At 39.6% G+C, this 13,621-nt stretch overlaps 2 protein-coding genes across 6 annotated transcripts; one reads left to right on the top strand and one right to left on the bottom strand.

Moving 5' to 3' along the window:
• The first annotated feature begins 862 nt into the window (after window positions 1-862).
• On the top strand, window positions 863-6,941 carry tmem150c (transmembrane protein 150C). 3 transcript variants are annotated; one of them, XM_081613981.1, is made up of 9 exons: window positions 863-1,058; window positions 3,018-3,101; window positions 3,837-3,890; window positions 3,982-4,017; window positions 4,101-4,168; window positions 4,335-4,397; window positions 4,832-4,959; window positions 5,032-5,215; window positions 6,711-6,941. In XM_081613981.1, exons 2-9 carry the CDS (start codon window positions 3,028-3,030, stop codon window positions 6,926-6,928), a joined length of 825 nt encoding a protein of 274 aa, XP_081470107.1. In that variant the 5' UTR covers window positions 863-1,058; window positions 3,018-3,027; the 3' UTR covers window positions 6,929-6,941. The 3 variants fall into 3 exon arrangements, with proteins under 3 accessions (XP_081470107.1, XP_008421593.2, XP_081470106.1); XM_081613980.1 differs by lacking the exon at window positions 863-1,058 and adding an exon at window positions 1,961-2,270; XM_008423371.3 differs by lacking the exon at window positions 4,335-4,397 and having other exon boundaries at window positions 867-1,058.
• A 1,291-nt stretch (window positions 6,942-8,232) lies between these two features.
• Window positions 8,233-12,667, bottom strand: enoph1 (enolase-phosphatase 1). Of its 3 annotated transcripts, none has more exons than XM_017308021.2 (6): window positions 12,539-12,667; window positions 11,736-11,837; window positions 11,400-11,632; window positions 11,144-11,276; window positions 10,929-11,052; window positions 8,233-10,148 (listed from the first exon to the last, which is right to left on the bottom strand). In XM_017308021.2, exons 3-6 carry the CDS (start codon window positions 11,588-11,590, stop codon window positions 10,009-10,011), a joined length of 588 nt encoding a protein of 195 aa, XP_017163510.1. In that variant the 5' UTR covers window positions 11,591-11,632; window positions 11,736-11,837; window positions 12,539-12,667; the 3' UTR covers window positions 8,233-10,008. The 3 variants fall into 3 exon arrangements, with proteins under 3 accessions (XP_017163510.1, XP_008421594.1, XP_081470108.1); XM_008423372.3 differs by having other exon boundaries at window positions 11,400-11,602; window positions 12,290-12,665; XM_081613982.1 differs by having other exon boundaries at window positions 11,400-11,602; window positions 12,539-12,661.
• Window positions 12,668-13,621: the final 954 nt, after the last annotated feature.

The raw sequence follows: 13,621 nt of genomic DNA, 5'->3' as shown, positions 1-13,621 counted from the left end.
TTTTCTTTTTTAGTTTGAGCAACTGGAAATAATCATGTATTGAAGTCGCCACCAGAATAGAGAGTCTCGGCTAAAAAATGAGGTTGATGGCAAAAGTAAATAAATAAACCTTAAAAACTCCAGTGGGATCATGTAAAAGGAAAAATCAAAAAAGGTTTTCCTATTAACTAAAAATTAAAAAAATCATTTTTATTAATGAAATATGAATAAACATGTCTTTCAGGACTGATTCTTATTTTACATGATCTTTTGTGAGAAGCCTGTCTTGATAAAGAGCAGAAGCAAACTTCTTAAGTTTAATTTTTTTTTATTCTTAATGCTTAGTCTGATTTTAGTTTAATAGAATTGCTTGTGTGTTTTTTTTGTTAAATTAAATTTATTTTACACCACAGTAAAAAAAATACATGGTAACGGTTCAATAAATAATCATAAATCTATGTCTGCGCAGGAATATGAATAACTTAGTGCAGTCTGGAGTTCCAGTAATCAGCGATAGATTTGTAGCCATGGTCCACTTTGTTCTCTCTGGATTATTCAAATTTATTAAGAAGCATATGTAAAATCACTATTGAGTCTAATAAACTCTATAGTTATACTTTTTTATGTAAAATGTATATGTTGGCATTTGATATACAGTCATTGGATTGTAATGGGAAAATCATTTATTGCTTCAATGTACATCAAGAGTAATAATAACAAAAAAGTCAATTTATTTTAAATCATAAAAAAATCATGATACTCTCTATAATACCATGAGGCAAACATGATTCAGTGTTTTCTGTCCTTCATTTGCATTTCAAGAGGCTCCTGCTATAGAAAACAATTGAGCCAATCAGAAACGATTCTGTGCCATCACTATGCCGACTTGATACCTTGTTTTTATACCAAAAGGAATTTAGACAGAGGGGTGTGGAGCCCGAGAGCAACCTGGTTCTTTTTCTAAAGCATCGGCAAATATCAGGTTTCAGCTTTCAGCAGGAGAGAGTTAATTTTAGAGGTCATTTTCTATTAAACTGAACCCAACTGACCTGAAGAAAACCCACCGAACCCACGGACAGGTGAGGCCTCACACAGTAAAACACCAGCTTTCACCGTCCTGCTTCAGGACGGAGGAATGCTCCGTTTCGTGTCGGGACGTGCTTGTGACGTTATGTCTGACTTCCTCAATGTGTTATTTAGCGGTAGAATACGTTTCTCTCGGTATTTTTCGACAATTTAACTGTTAAAATATGGTCACAGTAAAACTGTCACTCCAAGATGCGACGCCTTCACCAAGTTTAATGGTTGAATAGCAGCAGCTCAGGTTCAAACATAATCAGATTTTATGTTATCCTGCTTTTACCTGCCCAAAAAATTATTTTAATAATTAATTTCATTGCAAAAAAAACAAGAGGGAGATGTAATATTTCTAATAAGAGATGCATTCAATTCAGCTCAATTTAAAAATACTTGCAGGGAAATTAAAGGGACTGAAGTATTTAAATCAACTCATTTCAAAACGGCCGTTATTTAAAGCGAAATTGAAGGAAAGGATCTCTGGTAGCAGTCAGTCTTGCAGCGAATCTGATGACGCCTCTGACTGAAAAAGAGAAGATGGACAGCATTCTCAGGTGGAGAACCCTTACAGTCTCCTGCAGAGAAGAGCAACGTGTTCTTTCCGTCTGAGCAGTCAGTTCACTTACATCTGAACGGAACATAAAGGCCTTAAGCCAAAGTGAAGAGGATCCAGAGAGCTGCTGTGTGTTTGGGGAAATCACCCCAAAGATCTCCAAAGACTGCAGCTCTAACTTGGAACTTTTCCAGCACCAGAACCCCCGCACTCGAGCCGAAGTAAAGGCTCATCAGACCTGCAGGGACGCAGGCCTTCATCGGCCATTTCTGCAGACTCATGCATCTTCATGAGGCCGGTGCAGAGGTTCAAAGTCTCCTTCTAGTGTTCTCAGTTTCAGGATTAAGCTGTTACTGAGCATAAAAAAGCATGTAACATGTTTGAGAAGTTGTGAACATTCAGTTAATGTGTCAGTGTGATGTTCTTCGATGTCACTGCAGTGGACAGCTACCTAAAAAGCCATTTACTTGTGTTTCTTGTGGATTTTTATGCTATAAATGCACACAGACCACTGAAGTGGACACGCATGCGTAACTCAACACACTGCCAACTACTGGGCATCCAGTGCAAGTGCGAGAAAAATTTTGTTAAATCCAATATGGCAGACAGACGAAAAAGCAACACAGGAATATCCCGTTTTTACTGCAGAGGACTCTTGCAGGTAAAAAAAATAAAATCAAGTATCCCCTAAGGACTTATACTACTGATGTATTTTCCAAACAACAACTTTGTATTTGGAGAAAATTAGAACTGATCACCTAGAGGAAAAAAAAATCCTGCCTTTTTTTATGCTTTAAAAAAAAAGTCAAAAACACTTGACATAAATCTTGACATGAAGCATCGCAATTCATGCATGAAAGGGCGAGAGAGGTTTTAACATGTTGCTTTTACCTGTGCAACAACAGTTGCTAAGGACAGTTTTTATTTGGTGTGTATGTCTATATTTGTACCATTTTTTTATTTTGATCTTGCTTTAATTTGGGAAATTCCATTATAAATTCATAGCACACCTGCTTTTTTGTGTTGTGTTTTGTTTTTAGTTTGTTTTTGCTTGACCTAATCCTTCTACCTCTGACTAAACTTGTGTCATTAAAAGCACAAAACGAATAGAAAAAGAGCAAATTTACACCACAAGATAAAAACAAGACTGTGCAGCAATTTAAAAATGGCATTATATATATATATATATATATATATATATATATATATATATATATATATGTGTGTGTGTGTGTGTGTGTGTATTTGTGCATGAAAATAAAACAGACAACTAGAAATGGAAAAACTGAAGATGATATAAACCCTTATTTGCTTTGTGTGCTTTAAAGCTAACAAAGAGCTCATTGTCTTCATGTGAAGTAATGCTGTGTGTGTGTGTTTGTGTGTGTTTGTGTGTGTGTGACATCAGACTGGAGAACATGTGGTGGTGCCGACCGCTCGTCCTCTTGCCTCCCATCCTCTCCACGTTTACTGCTGCTGGACTTTGGGTCGTGTAAGTTCAACCTCTTTTTGACTTTTATTCAGAAAATAAATAAATAAATAATAAAGAGTTTATGTCTAAACATTAAATAGAGATTGGACAAAAAAACCCCCCGTCAAGAATCAACACGACTTATCAATAGTTTATTAATGTGCTTTTGAGTTGGACAATAAAAACTGTAAGCAGGATGTGTAAAAAAAAAAATCTGTACCTTTAATGAATTCATGAAACAGAAATATACAAAGGTGAACTACCATTAAAAAATGGACTCTTCATTTCCTCAATATAAATTTTATATTTATTAAGAAATAGGGAAACATTTTAAGTCCAACGATGTTCATATCCCTAGATTTAATTTTAAAGAAATATTTTACTTTCACTGACATGAAATCAACATCTCGATGTTATTCTGATGGAGAATCTCGACGCACCCATGTGGAGGCGCGTTGAGGGCCGTCGCCATTTGGAGCGTTTTGGCGCCTTGAACGCGTCCGACGCTCCACATAGACTTTGAACGTAAACCAGACGCGCCTGATGCTCAAAACAAGTTTGGTGTGAACGCAGCATTAGTTAAAATGCAGATCGGTTATTTTTATTGACTTTTTTTTCACTTTCACAAACTTTTTGCTGGTAAAAGCCGAGTAAAATGTTAATGTTTTTTGAATGGTGTATTCTCCACCTCTGCAGCGCATCATGTTCCTAACACGCCTCTGTGCTTCTGTTCGTCCACCTTGTGCCCTCAAACAGGTACTTCATAGCTCTCTACAATGGGAAAGTGCTGCCTCTGACCTCAACATACAGGTACCACTTACCCTCTCTGAGGGACAACCAACGTTTACTCAGTGCAGCCCTGGAACGAGATCTTCTTTTGTTTTTGTTTTTTTCTGTCTAGAAAGGGAAATGTATCTGCACATTCTCCCTACATAAGGTACCCACTGCACTTGTCCTACATTCTCCTTTTAACAGTGAAGCTGGCTTGGTGTTATTTTATCATACTTTGTGTTTTATCAGCTTCACAGGGAATTTCCCCCCAGCCAGCTGCTACTTCAGTGAGATCGTGAACCTGATGGCGTTCGCAGGTAAAGAAACGCCGTTCACGTTACAAAGTCCAGGCCGATGGCGTCAGGCGTCACCAGGCAACTTCTGAAGCCAATTGGTTGCACTCAGAGAACAAAAAGAGGCTGAATGCTTTTGCACACCGGATCCAGCTATCCATTTTCTTACACCCTTATTCCTTGTTCCTAGTGGGGTCAGGAGGGGTGCTGCTGCCTATCTCCAGCAAACATTTCAGATGTTCACCCTGGACAGGTCACCAGTTTGTCACAGGGCAACACAGAGACAGACAGGACAAACAACCATGCACACACGCACGCACACACACACACACACACACACGCACGCACGCACGCACACACACACACACACACACGCACACGCTAGGGAGACTTTAGAGAGACCAATTAATCTGACAGTCATGTTTTTGGACTGTGGGAGGAAACTGCACTTTTCAGTTTTTTATTTGCAAAACAAAATGTTTAGCATCATGTATCACTTTCTTTCCGCTTCATGATTGTACACCACATTGTGTCACTCTTTCACATTAAATCCCAATTAAATACATTAATGTTTGTGGTTGTTGTTTGGCAAACTATGTAAAAGTCTGAATACTTTGAAAATCCTAATTGTTCTATTTCCAGTGAATTTTCTGATCATGATTGGCTTTTACCAACCCTCTGTTTCAGTGTTTGTCGTGGGCATCCTCAGGTACTTTCAGCTGAAGACCAAACTAGACAAGCAGTGGCTGAACATTTTAAGTCTGGTGTGTTCCTCCGTCGCCTGTTTTGGGATGACGATTGTGGGAAACTTCCAGGTAACCGCTGATCATTAAGAAATGAATTCCAAATCCGGACTGTGACAGACTGACTCGCGTCTGTTTTTGTAGCTCCTTGAGATGTGGGTGATTCACAACGGGGGCACGTTCCTGGCGTTTGGACTGGGCAACTTGTACTGCTGGCTTCAGTCTTACATCACCTGGAAAGTTCACCTGAACAACCAGGGGAAAGTTTTTGCTATCGGCCGTGTGGTGCTGTCTGCGGCCATCACGCTCTGTGTTATACTGCAGCATGGTATCCTTTCACTCTGACAACAGCTAGTACCAGGTAAAGGAAAACTTTCGACCCAGTCTCAGGTCTTCTCCAACCTCTAGCAGGTTTTCTTCAAGGATTGTCTTGTGTTCAGTTACATCCATCTTCCCGTCACCTATGTCTCTGCTGAGGAAAAGTACGGTTCTGCTACCACCATCTTTCCCTCTAGGAATGGTGTGTTTAGTGTTCAGTGTTTAGTTTCTTTTCCTTTACACGTAGTGTTTTAGAAGTAAATTCCAAAAGGTTCATTATAAATCTAATCTGTCCAGAGTACTCTCTTCAATATTTGCCTTCTTGCCTATAGACACGTTGCAGCATTACATCACAAAGATCCCATCCCGCCCCCCAGCTCACTGCTGGAGGGCAAAATCCCGCTAGCCGACGATGACTACCATTGGTTTTAGATATCAAGTTGTCAACATAATGAGCTAAATCCTAAATGTACATGTGACACATGACAGAAAAAGGGACGCAGTGCTTTGCTACTAATTGTCAACATTAAAATAACTAGAGAACAAGTTGTTCTCTAGTTGTCGGCACTTTTAAAACAGAGTACCGACTCCGTTTTAAAAGTTGGACTTTTAAAACAGCAAAGGAAAGGGAAGTATATCAGTTATGCTAGCTTGACTTTGACAACCTTACCATGTAGGTATGCTGCAGAACTTTGTGTTTTGGTTTAGTTACAAAAAAAAAAAAAGGTGACCTACACACCAAATCTGGTGTAGCAGGTGTTTAAATTAACTAATCAAACACCGCTGTGCAGATTAGTTACCACAGTGGTAGCTAATCTGTCAGTGGTAACTAATGGCAACAAGTCTGCATGTAGTTCAGCCAACGCAGAGAGCAAGAAAAAAAAAGAACACAAGTGGTTTTGAGTTATTCTTCAACATTATTTTGAGTTATTTTCCCTTTGCTGTGGCGGACTGCACTAAATAATAATGCCTACATCTCCAGGTTTTATTCTATTAATGAAGTTGTTCTACCGCGACAGCACAGCTATGGGAGGCAAGTAAAAGTCTTTTTGCCCTCTAGCATTGTGTTGCCAGATGTAAACCATAACATGCAACGTGTCTATAGCTCCAATTTGTTGACCTGAGACAGAGAACGGTTTACTTGGAGGACATTAATTAGCCTGTTGGTTATTAGCAGAAATGTTCTAGGATTCTTTTTTTGTTTACCAGTGTTGGGCATCGCTAACTAAAAAGTTAGGCTAACTCAGAAGCACTTAAACTAAACATTAGTTTTCACAACAGCCAAGTAAATTTAGAAAAATTAATGTAGGAGAACCTAAGTGGGGTAAACGTTTTCCAAATTATTAAAAGGGCTAAAGTGCTAAACCAAAAATTAACTCCGCTATTAGCGCATTAGCAGAAGTGTTGTGCCCACCACTGTTTGCCTTTGGTCTTAATGTTATATTCATGAGATTTAACGTTCAGTTATGGCCTTCCTGTCTTCATCCTTGACTCTCCTGATGCAGCCCTGGTTGTTATCCCCCACATGCACACGGTTCGCTGCCAGTGGGCCGCGGTCATGCTCTTCCTCATATACATCAGCACTTTTGCCATCGACTTTCGTCACTGCCGCTTTGAGGTGGTGTGCAGAGACACGTGGAGCGTGAAGATCGGCATGAAGATCCTGATGGCTCCAAAGAGCAGCAGCCAGAGCTATAGGAGTGACACAAGGTCTTGTGTTTGAACCCCTGCAGACGGTGAACAAATCTCACTATTCAAGTTGGTTACAATGTCATGTTACAATGTTATGCTTTGTTTATATATGTTTATGATGTATTGAGATGTTTTAATAAGATACTTGATACAGCTTCATGTCTACATCTTAGAAAGTTTGGCTATTTCTTCTAACTGGTGCTGATCGCCGCTAAGCTGGATGTGACACCACGATCCTGCACTGATGGAAGGCAGGCAGGCAGGCTTGTATAAATCAGATTGAATCAATGCAACAGCTGAATCGCAGTGTGGAAAAAAAATTAAATAAGTCAGGAACTGAGCCTGGATTGTATTACATTTATCACAGAATAGAGAACATTTGGTGGTTTGGTATCATTGAAACTGGAGACATGGGGTTGAAGAACAATGTGTGAGCTCTAAAATTTTTTATTGGATTATAATGTGTGAAACTACGGACGAGTAGACAAAGAAAAAGTAGAACTCATGAGGTGATGAGGTTCTGGACTGAATCCTTTGAAAATGTTGACCTCCTTGTCATAGGAAGTCAACATGTCGCTGGATTAGCCTTGGTAAAAATATCACACCACTAACTAGTAGACATGCCAAACAAATGGATTATTTTCAATTTTTAAAGCTGGAAAGTGTTCAGTTGAGATTTTCATGACAGAAAAAATGTGTACTTTTATTTTCAATTACAAGAATGTATGTTATTACTACAGTGTTTTACTTTATTTCTATTCTCTTTTGTTCTGCATGTCATATTGGTGAAAGGTTCATTCATTTCAGCAGGAAATATTTCAGATGTTTATTTCAATCATTCTGGCTTACAGCTACGAGAAGCTAAAAATCTGTTTTACTAATTCTGAGTGTTGAATACATAAACAAATAAAAAAATAAGTAACTGACACCTTCCACGTTGAGGAGAAAACCACAAAAAGTTATTAAAGCTGGATGCGCCATTGATCTATCCAAGCATATTGGATAGGGCAGAAAGTTGAGTAGAAGGAAAAGGTATCCGAGTGAAATTAGATGGAATCTTTTATTCTTTATTGTACATCCGTGGCTCTGTTTAAACCTGGTTCATACAAAATTTTATGTATCCCCTACCCATCATAACAATGACACTGAGTAGCTGTTAAAAGCTAATTTCACTAACAGCTAAATTAGTTGCTCTTAGCAACTTTGCCGAAACTGTCGGCATCCTGCTAGTAAAAGTTTAGATATTCAATCATAGCATACCCAGTCTTATCAAATAAATAAATGGTTTTCATAGTTTCATTTTAAAACTGTTCAAACTGAAGAGACGCAGGCGTCTTGCGTGAGAGAAGGTGTTTATTTCTGGATTAGTACCGACTCAGTTTACACATTTGATCGTCACTTCGGCATCGTTTCACTCCTCCGTTACAGACGACACAGATGGCACACGTTAAGACAGACACCGTCCGCCTGCGGCGGGGTTGAGTTAAGACCTTCACACTCCGGCAGGAAGCAAGCGCTCCCCGCCGGCGCCGCGGCGGAGCGTTTCTACGCTCTAAAACACGACTAGAGGTCCCGACTGAAGCGCGTCTCGTAGTCGCACAGGCAGACGACGTTTTACAAAATGGGAACGGTTACGTCACGCTCGTACACAAACAGCTGGAAAATGGCAGTCAGACACACGGTTCACCTAAAAGTTCAAACATCAAGTAGTAACCTCACAGTTTCTGCGATTGTACAGCACCTATCCACAGTCTCGCCGTCCCGTTCGGGTTGCCATGACACCGACCTCCCGCTTCAGGTCGTTACATCACTCTGTACAAATGAAGAAGGCATTCCTGCCGTGATTTCAGGGGTACAAAACGGCAAGCAAAGAGTATTCAGCTTTTCCACATTTTGTCAAACTTCTATGTATTTTATAGAATAGACCAACAAAAAAAGGAGCAAATAATAGGAAAGTGGAATTATTTTCCAGCACCTCTGACATAAATTTGTGATTTTTTTTAAGCTTTATTTTCAATTTTTTACATGGTCTTGTAAAATTTTTTATGTTGCACATAACCTTTCCTTTCCCCTGATTTTCTCATCAAGTTGTAATCTTTCCTTTCTCAGAAAAAACCCCACGTCATCGTCCTGCTGCTGCCTCTGCTCTAACATCTAATCTATGGCTGGCTGGCAATAACAATGGATTTTAAATATGTGGAAAGCAACAGCGAGCACAACTTCTGTAGAGAAAGGAAAAAGGATTGACTGACAAGCAACAAGCTTAACATGACAGAGTCGCATGGGTTAAACTCATCTTTTAGCTTAAGGTGGAGAGTTGCAGTGGTCGGTCAGAAAAGGATGAAACTGAAAATGAAGCGATTTGTCCGATTTGCAGAAAAGTTGCGACGATTGGTGAAAATTGCAAGAACGACGACGACAGTTTGCATTCATAGCATCTCCCTGTAGAGACTGAGAAATCCAGATGTTCTGTCAAAGTGTCACAGGTTCGTTAGAGAACAAAAAGGACTGTTTGGCCTTCACTTAAAAAAAAAACAAAAAGCAATTTAAAGAGCAACAATGCAAACCATTCTGAAAACATCTCTACGGTGGTGGCAGCATAATGTTGTGGGGTTTCTTTTGATGGAAAGAAAACCTGCTGGAAAGCCGTAAAACACTGGAGACGGAGGTGGAGTGATCCAGAGCAATGTTCTCGTGTTAGAACGGTCTAGTCAAAGCAGAGACCTAAATTCAACTGAGAATCTTTGCTTCAAAACCTTGCAGGGTACATGGCGAGCTTTCATCGTTACAAGAAAACAGCATCATGTTCACCTGACTGAGCTAAATATGGTCAATAAAAGTGTTTTTAATCATGCACCTCATTTTCATCACAATTATGCACGACTTTTTGTTGGTATATATATATATACAAGTTGTGGCAAATGACAAAATGTGGAAACGTCTGAGGAAGAGGAATACCTATTCATGGCTACATAATTAGCCATACAGTGAACAAAAAAATAATAAAAAGTCCCAGTTCCTGCCAACAGTCAAAATCAAGAACACCAGAGTAGATTAAAAAAAAATAAAAAAAAGTCAGGGGTGGTAGAGGAGAAGCGGACTGCGTCAGCGTTAAGCTCGCCCCGTCAGCTGAAGTTGACTAAAGGAGGTAATGAGGTTGTACTGAGCGCTCTCCTCGTCCGTCAGCTCCATGTTTCCGGGCCGGACCACCAGCAGGACGTTCAGCCCGGCTTCCTCCGCCGCTTTGGCCTCTGCAACCACAAAAACCACGGGTGAGGACGGTTGGACACGAGCTTTCGCCGCGAGGCCGGTTCGCTCGCCGGCCTGAATACGACGACAGCTGACCGAACGTTTACGATACAGTCAAGAGTTTTTCAACGTGAACTTGGACGAATTCCACCGTAGATCTAAATATAACGACACCTGAAGCCTCTTAATCTGACTCCTAGCCTGGTATCGGTACGAGAGCAGCGTAGTCACATAGTGAAGAGAAAGTATTGTAAATATTTGGTTTTCACCTTGATGACAAAAATTACTACAATCCAAAGAGACACTTTTGTCTCATCAGTCCAGATAAATAAAACAACTTACCACAAATATTACCTCATTTTATAAAAAAAAAAATTTTTTTGGTAAATACCTTCTACAGAAAATCTGCTGTAATTTTTATATAGCAACTATTTTATTCATCTTTTTAGGTTTTAATGTAAATAAAACCTTTTTAAAAAATGACGGCTACATTTTCTTCTATTAAATGTTGACATTTGCTAAAAGTTTCCAGAATAATAAGAAAAATTGTTGTAAATAGATTGATTGGTACTTTTAGTGTCATTTTGAAATTGAAATTAAACACAGTCACTTCATGAAAAACTGGAAAATAGCTCAAATCTAAATGTGCAGTTGTGTCTACTTTTTATTTTTATTTTTAAACTTCAATTGTTTCTTAATCGTTTTTAGTCAACGTTTCTGTCAACAGACAGGAAGCCAGCGTAACCGGCTCCTCCGGTCCAACGCGGTGAAGCGCGACTCACCTCTGCTGACATCGGTGAGGAAGGTGATTTCTTCCGGCTGACAGCCGATCCGCTCGGCGATCCTCTCGTAGCTCTTTGAGTCCACTTTGGCTCCTATCGTGGTGTCGAAGTGGCCGTCGAAGAGCTGAAATCACACACACACAGGATCGGAACGGTTGGGACAACATGTCGGTCCGAACTTGCAAAACCCCGTTAAGTGTAGATGAGCGGCTCACGTCTAGAACGTCTCCTTCCACCGAGTATCCGAACAGGAGCTTCTGGGCCTCCACGCTGCCAGAGGAGTAGATGTAAACCTTCATGCCGCGCTCCCGCCACATCTTGACGGACGGCACCACGTCGGGGTAGATCCTGTTCGCAAACGGAGACACACACACACACGATGTCGTCAAGACATGTAGTCATAAAAAAAAAAGAAATAAAAAAGCTTATTTTTAAATCTTGGGAAGCGAGCGAACACATCGGCGTACTTACTCGCCTTTGATTCTCCCGGACGTGTAGGCTGCCCTCCACATGTGGCCCTGCAGCTGCTTGAGCGCCGTGGACTTCCTGTCCGCCGCCATCTGCCACATCACGTTCTCCATCACCTCCCTGATGGCCTTCTCCTCGTCCGTGTGGACCGTCTGGTCCACGGTGTGGACGGGACACGCCCGGTTCTGCCTCATGTCCTCTTCGATCTGAAAGGACACGCCGGGCTTTTATAGGGTCTGTTAGATCGAAGCGCAGGAGAGCCATCAGCACTTCTTGCTCCGTTCAGCCGCTGAGTGTTTTCCAGATCTCCAGTGGTTCTCGGTGTAATACACAACGCACCTGCTTTTTGAGCAGATGGACATCTTGTTTGCACTCATCTTCCTCCCAGTGGGTGGACAGATGATCCTCAAGGTGCTCTCTGATATAAGGAAACAGTATGTCCTGAAAAAAATTATAAAATCACCAATACAGAGAGTTAATTGTTTGCATTTATTTTAGAAAAAATAAGACCTATAATGGATCTAATATTATGGTACATTCACGGCTCTTGGTTTTGATGCCTCTTAAGTAAAATGCAAAGACAATTGGCAATTTCCATGGCAACTGACTTGACTGGGTAAAATAACAAAAAAAGCTAAACAATCTCTAAAAGGGGCCTGGTTGATGAAGTCGACCTTCAACACCAGAGGAAAGCGCTATTTACGTCACTTGTAGAACGTGAAGCTAGCAAACGATAAAAGCAGGAAAGCTAAACACGAAATATAAAGACATTTGCTGGTTATTTTGACCGAAAAACAATGTTTTACTATGAGCTAGCCGATACCACAGAGCTGTTAGCACAACAACTAAATCTTCTTTTAACAAGACTGTAGATTTAAACAAACAAAACTCGCCTTAACAAACGTGATTGGAGTAGTGGTTCCCTCGATGTCCAGCAAAAGTGCAGTGGTGCAGGCAGGAATCGAAACCGAGGCCATTTTTGACCCGAGCGTTTACCGCTGGCAGTGAGTTAGCTTATGTTAGCTAAGCTAGCAGCAGCAGTACTATGTTACAGCCCGGCAGCGCCCCTCTCTTCCAGCTTCTCCGGGCCGGACAGGTGGGACACGGTAGAGTTTAGCAACAAAACACCGCCGGTGGTTTACCTCTAACTGATTGAAGACGCCATTACTCCGCAGTTAGCTACCGCACAAAGCTGTGACCAGCTCACATGTTCTGCTCTGTCACTTCAGCATCCAGTTCAGCAGGTGGCGATATTATCCCCTTTGACGTTAAAGTAGACGCCATATTGTGAGTGGTATTTTGTAATCTATCTATCTATCTATCTATCTATCTATCTATCTATCTATCTATCTATCTATCTATCTATCTATCTATCTATCTATCTATCTATCTATCTATCTATCTATCTATCTATCTATCTATCTATCTATCTATCTATCTATCTATCTATCTAGTGAAACATAATAAAATATAGATTAAATACCACAAGGTTACGTTTTCAAGTATTTATTCTTATTAATAATCATGATTTCCCGCTTACAGCTGTCGAAAAACGACATTTAGCTGTTCTATTATATATATATATTTTTTGTAAAATAATAAAACGTTACTACCACCCTTTCAGCAATATTTTAACACAAAAAATAAAATTAAATAACTTGGTAGTAACCCCTAATATATTTATGTGCGTTTCATATTATTTAAGGTTAAAACTAGCTCAAGTGTTTTGTTGTGTTTGTCAACTAACGGTGTTTTTAACACTAAAATAAACATGCAATACTGTATACAAAATTATCCACTGAAATACACTAAAAGTAAACTTCTTTGGGCTTCTCTTCACCAAACTGGAACGCACAATATGACGGACACTATGACGTCTCGTTTGTAGTCCGACTAGAAATGTTCCCTATGCTTATACATTATCAACCATTTTGTAATGATGAAACAGTTATATTTGACATAATTCTTTTATTATTGTTGCTTGATAATTTTTCAAATGGGTATGCTAATCTACATAAGACTTCTTTATTTATTCTCACATTTATTTACCGTATTTGTTTATAGAAAGACAGCTGATTTCTTTCTGATATTATTGTTTTTATATATATATATATATATATATATATATATATATATATATATATATATATATATATATATATATATATATATATATATATATATATATTGTTGCTAACTGTATTCAATAATTACACTGTTCAACG

Source organism: Poecilia reticulata, chromosome 12 (assembly GCF_904066995.2).
Source record: "Poecilia reticulata chromosome 12, P_reticulata-male-v2, whole genome shotgun sequence".
NCBI lineage: Eukaryota > Metazoa > Chordata > Actinopteri > Cyprinodontiformes > Poeciliidae > Poecilia > Poecilia reticulata.
Note: the sequence above shows the minus strand (reverse complement) of the source record. Positions and strands in the feature narration are given on the sequence as shown.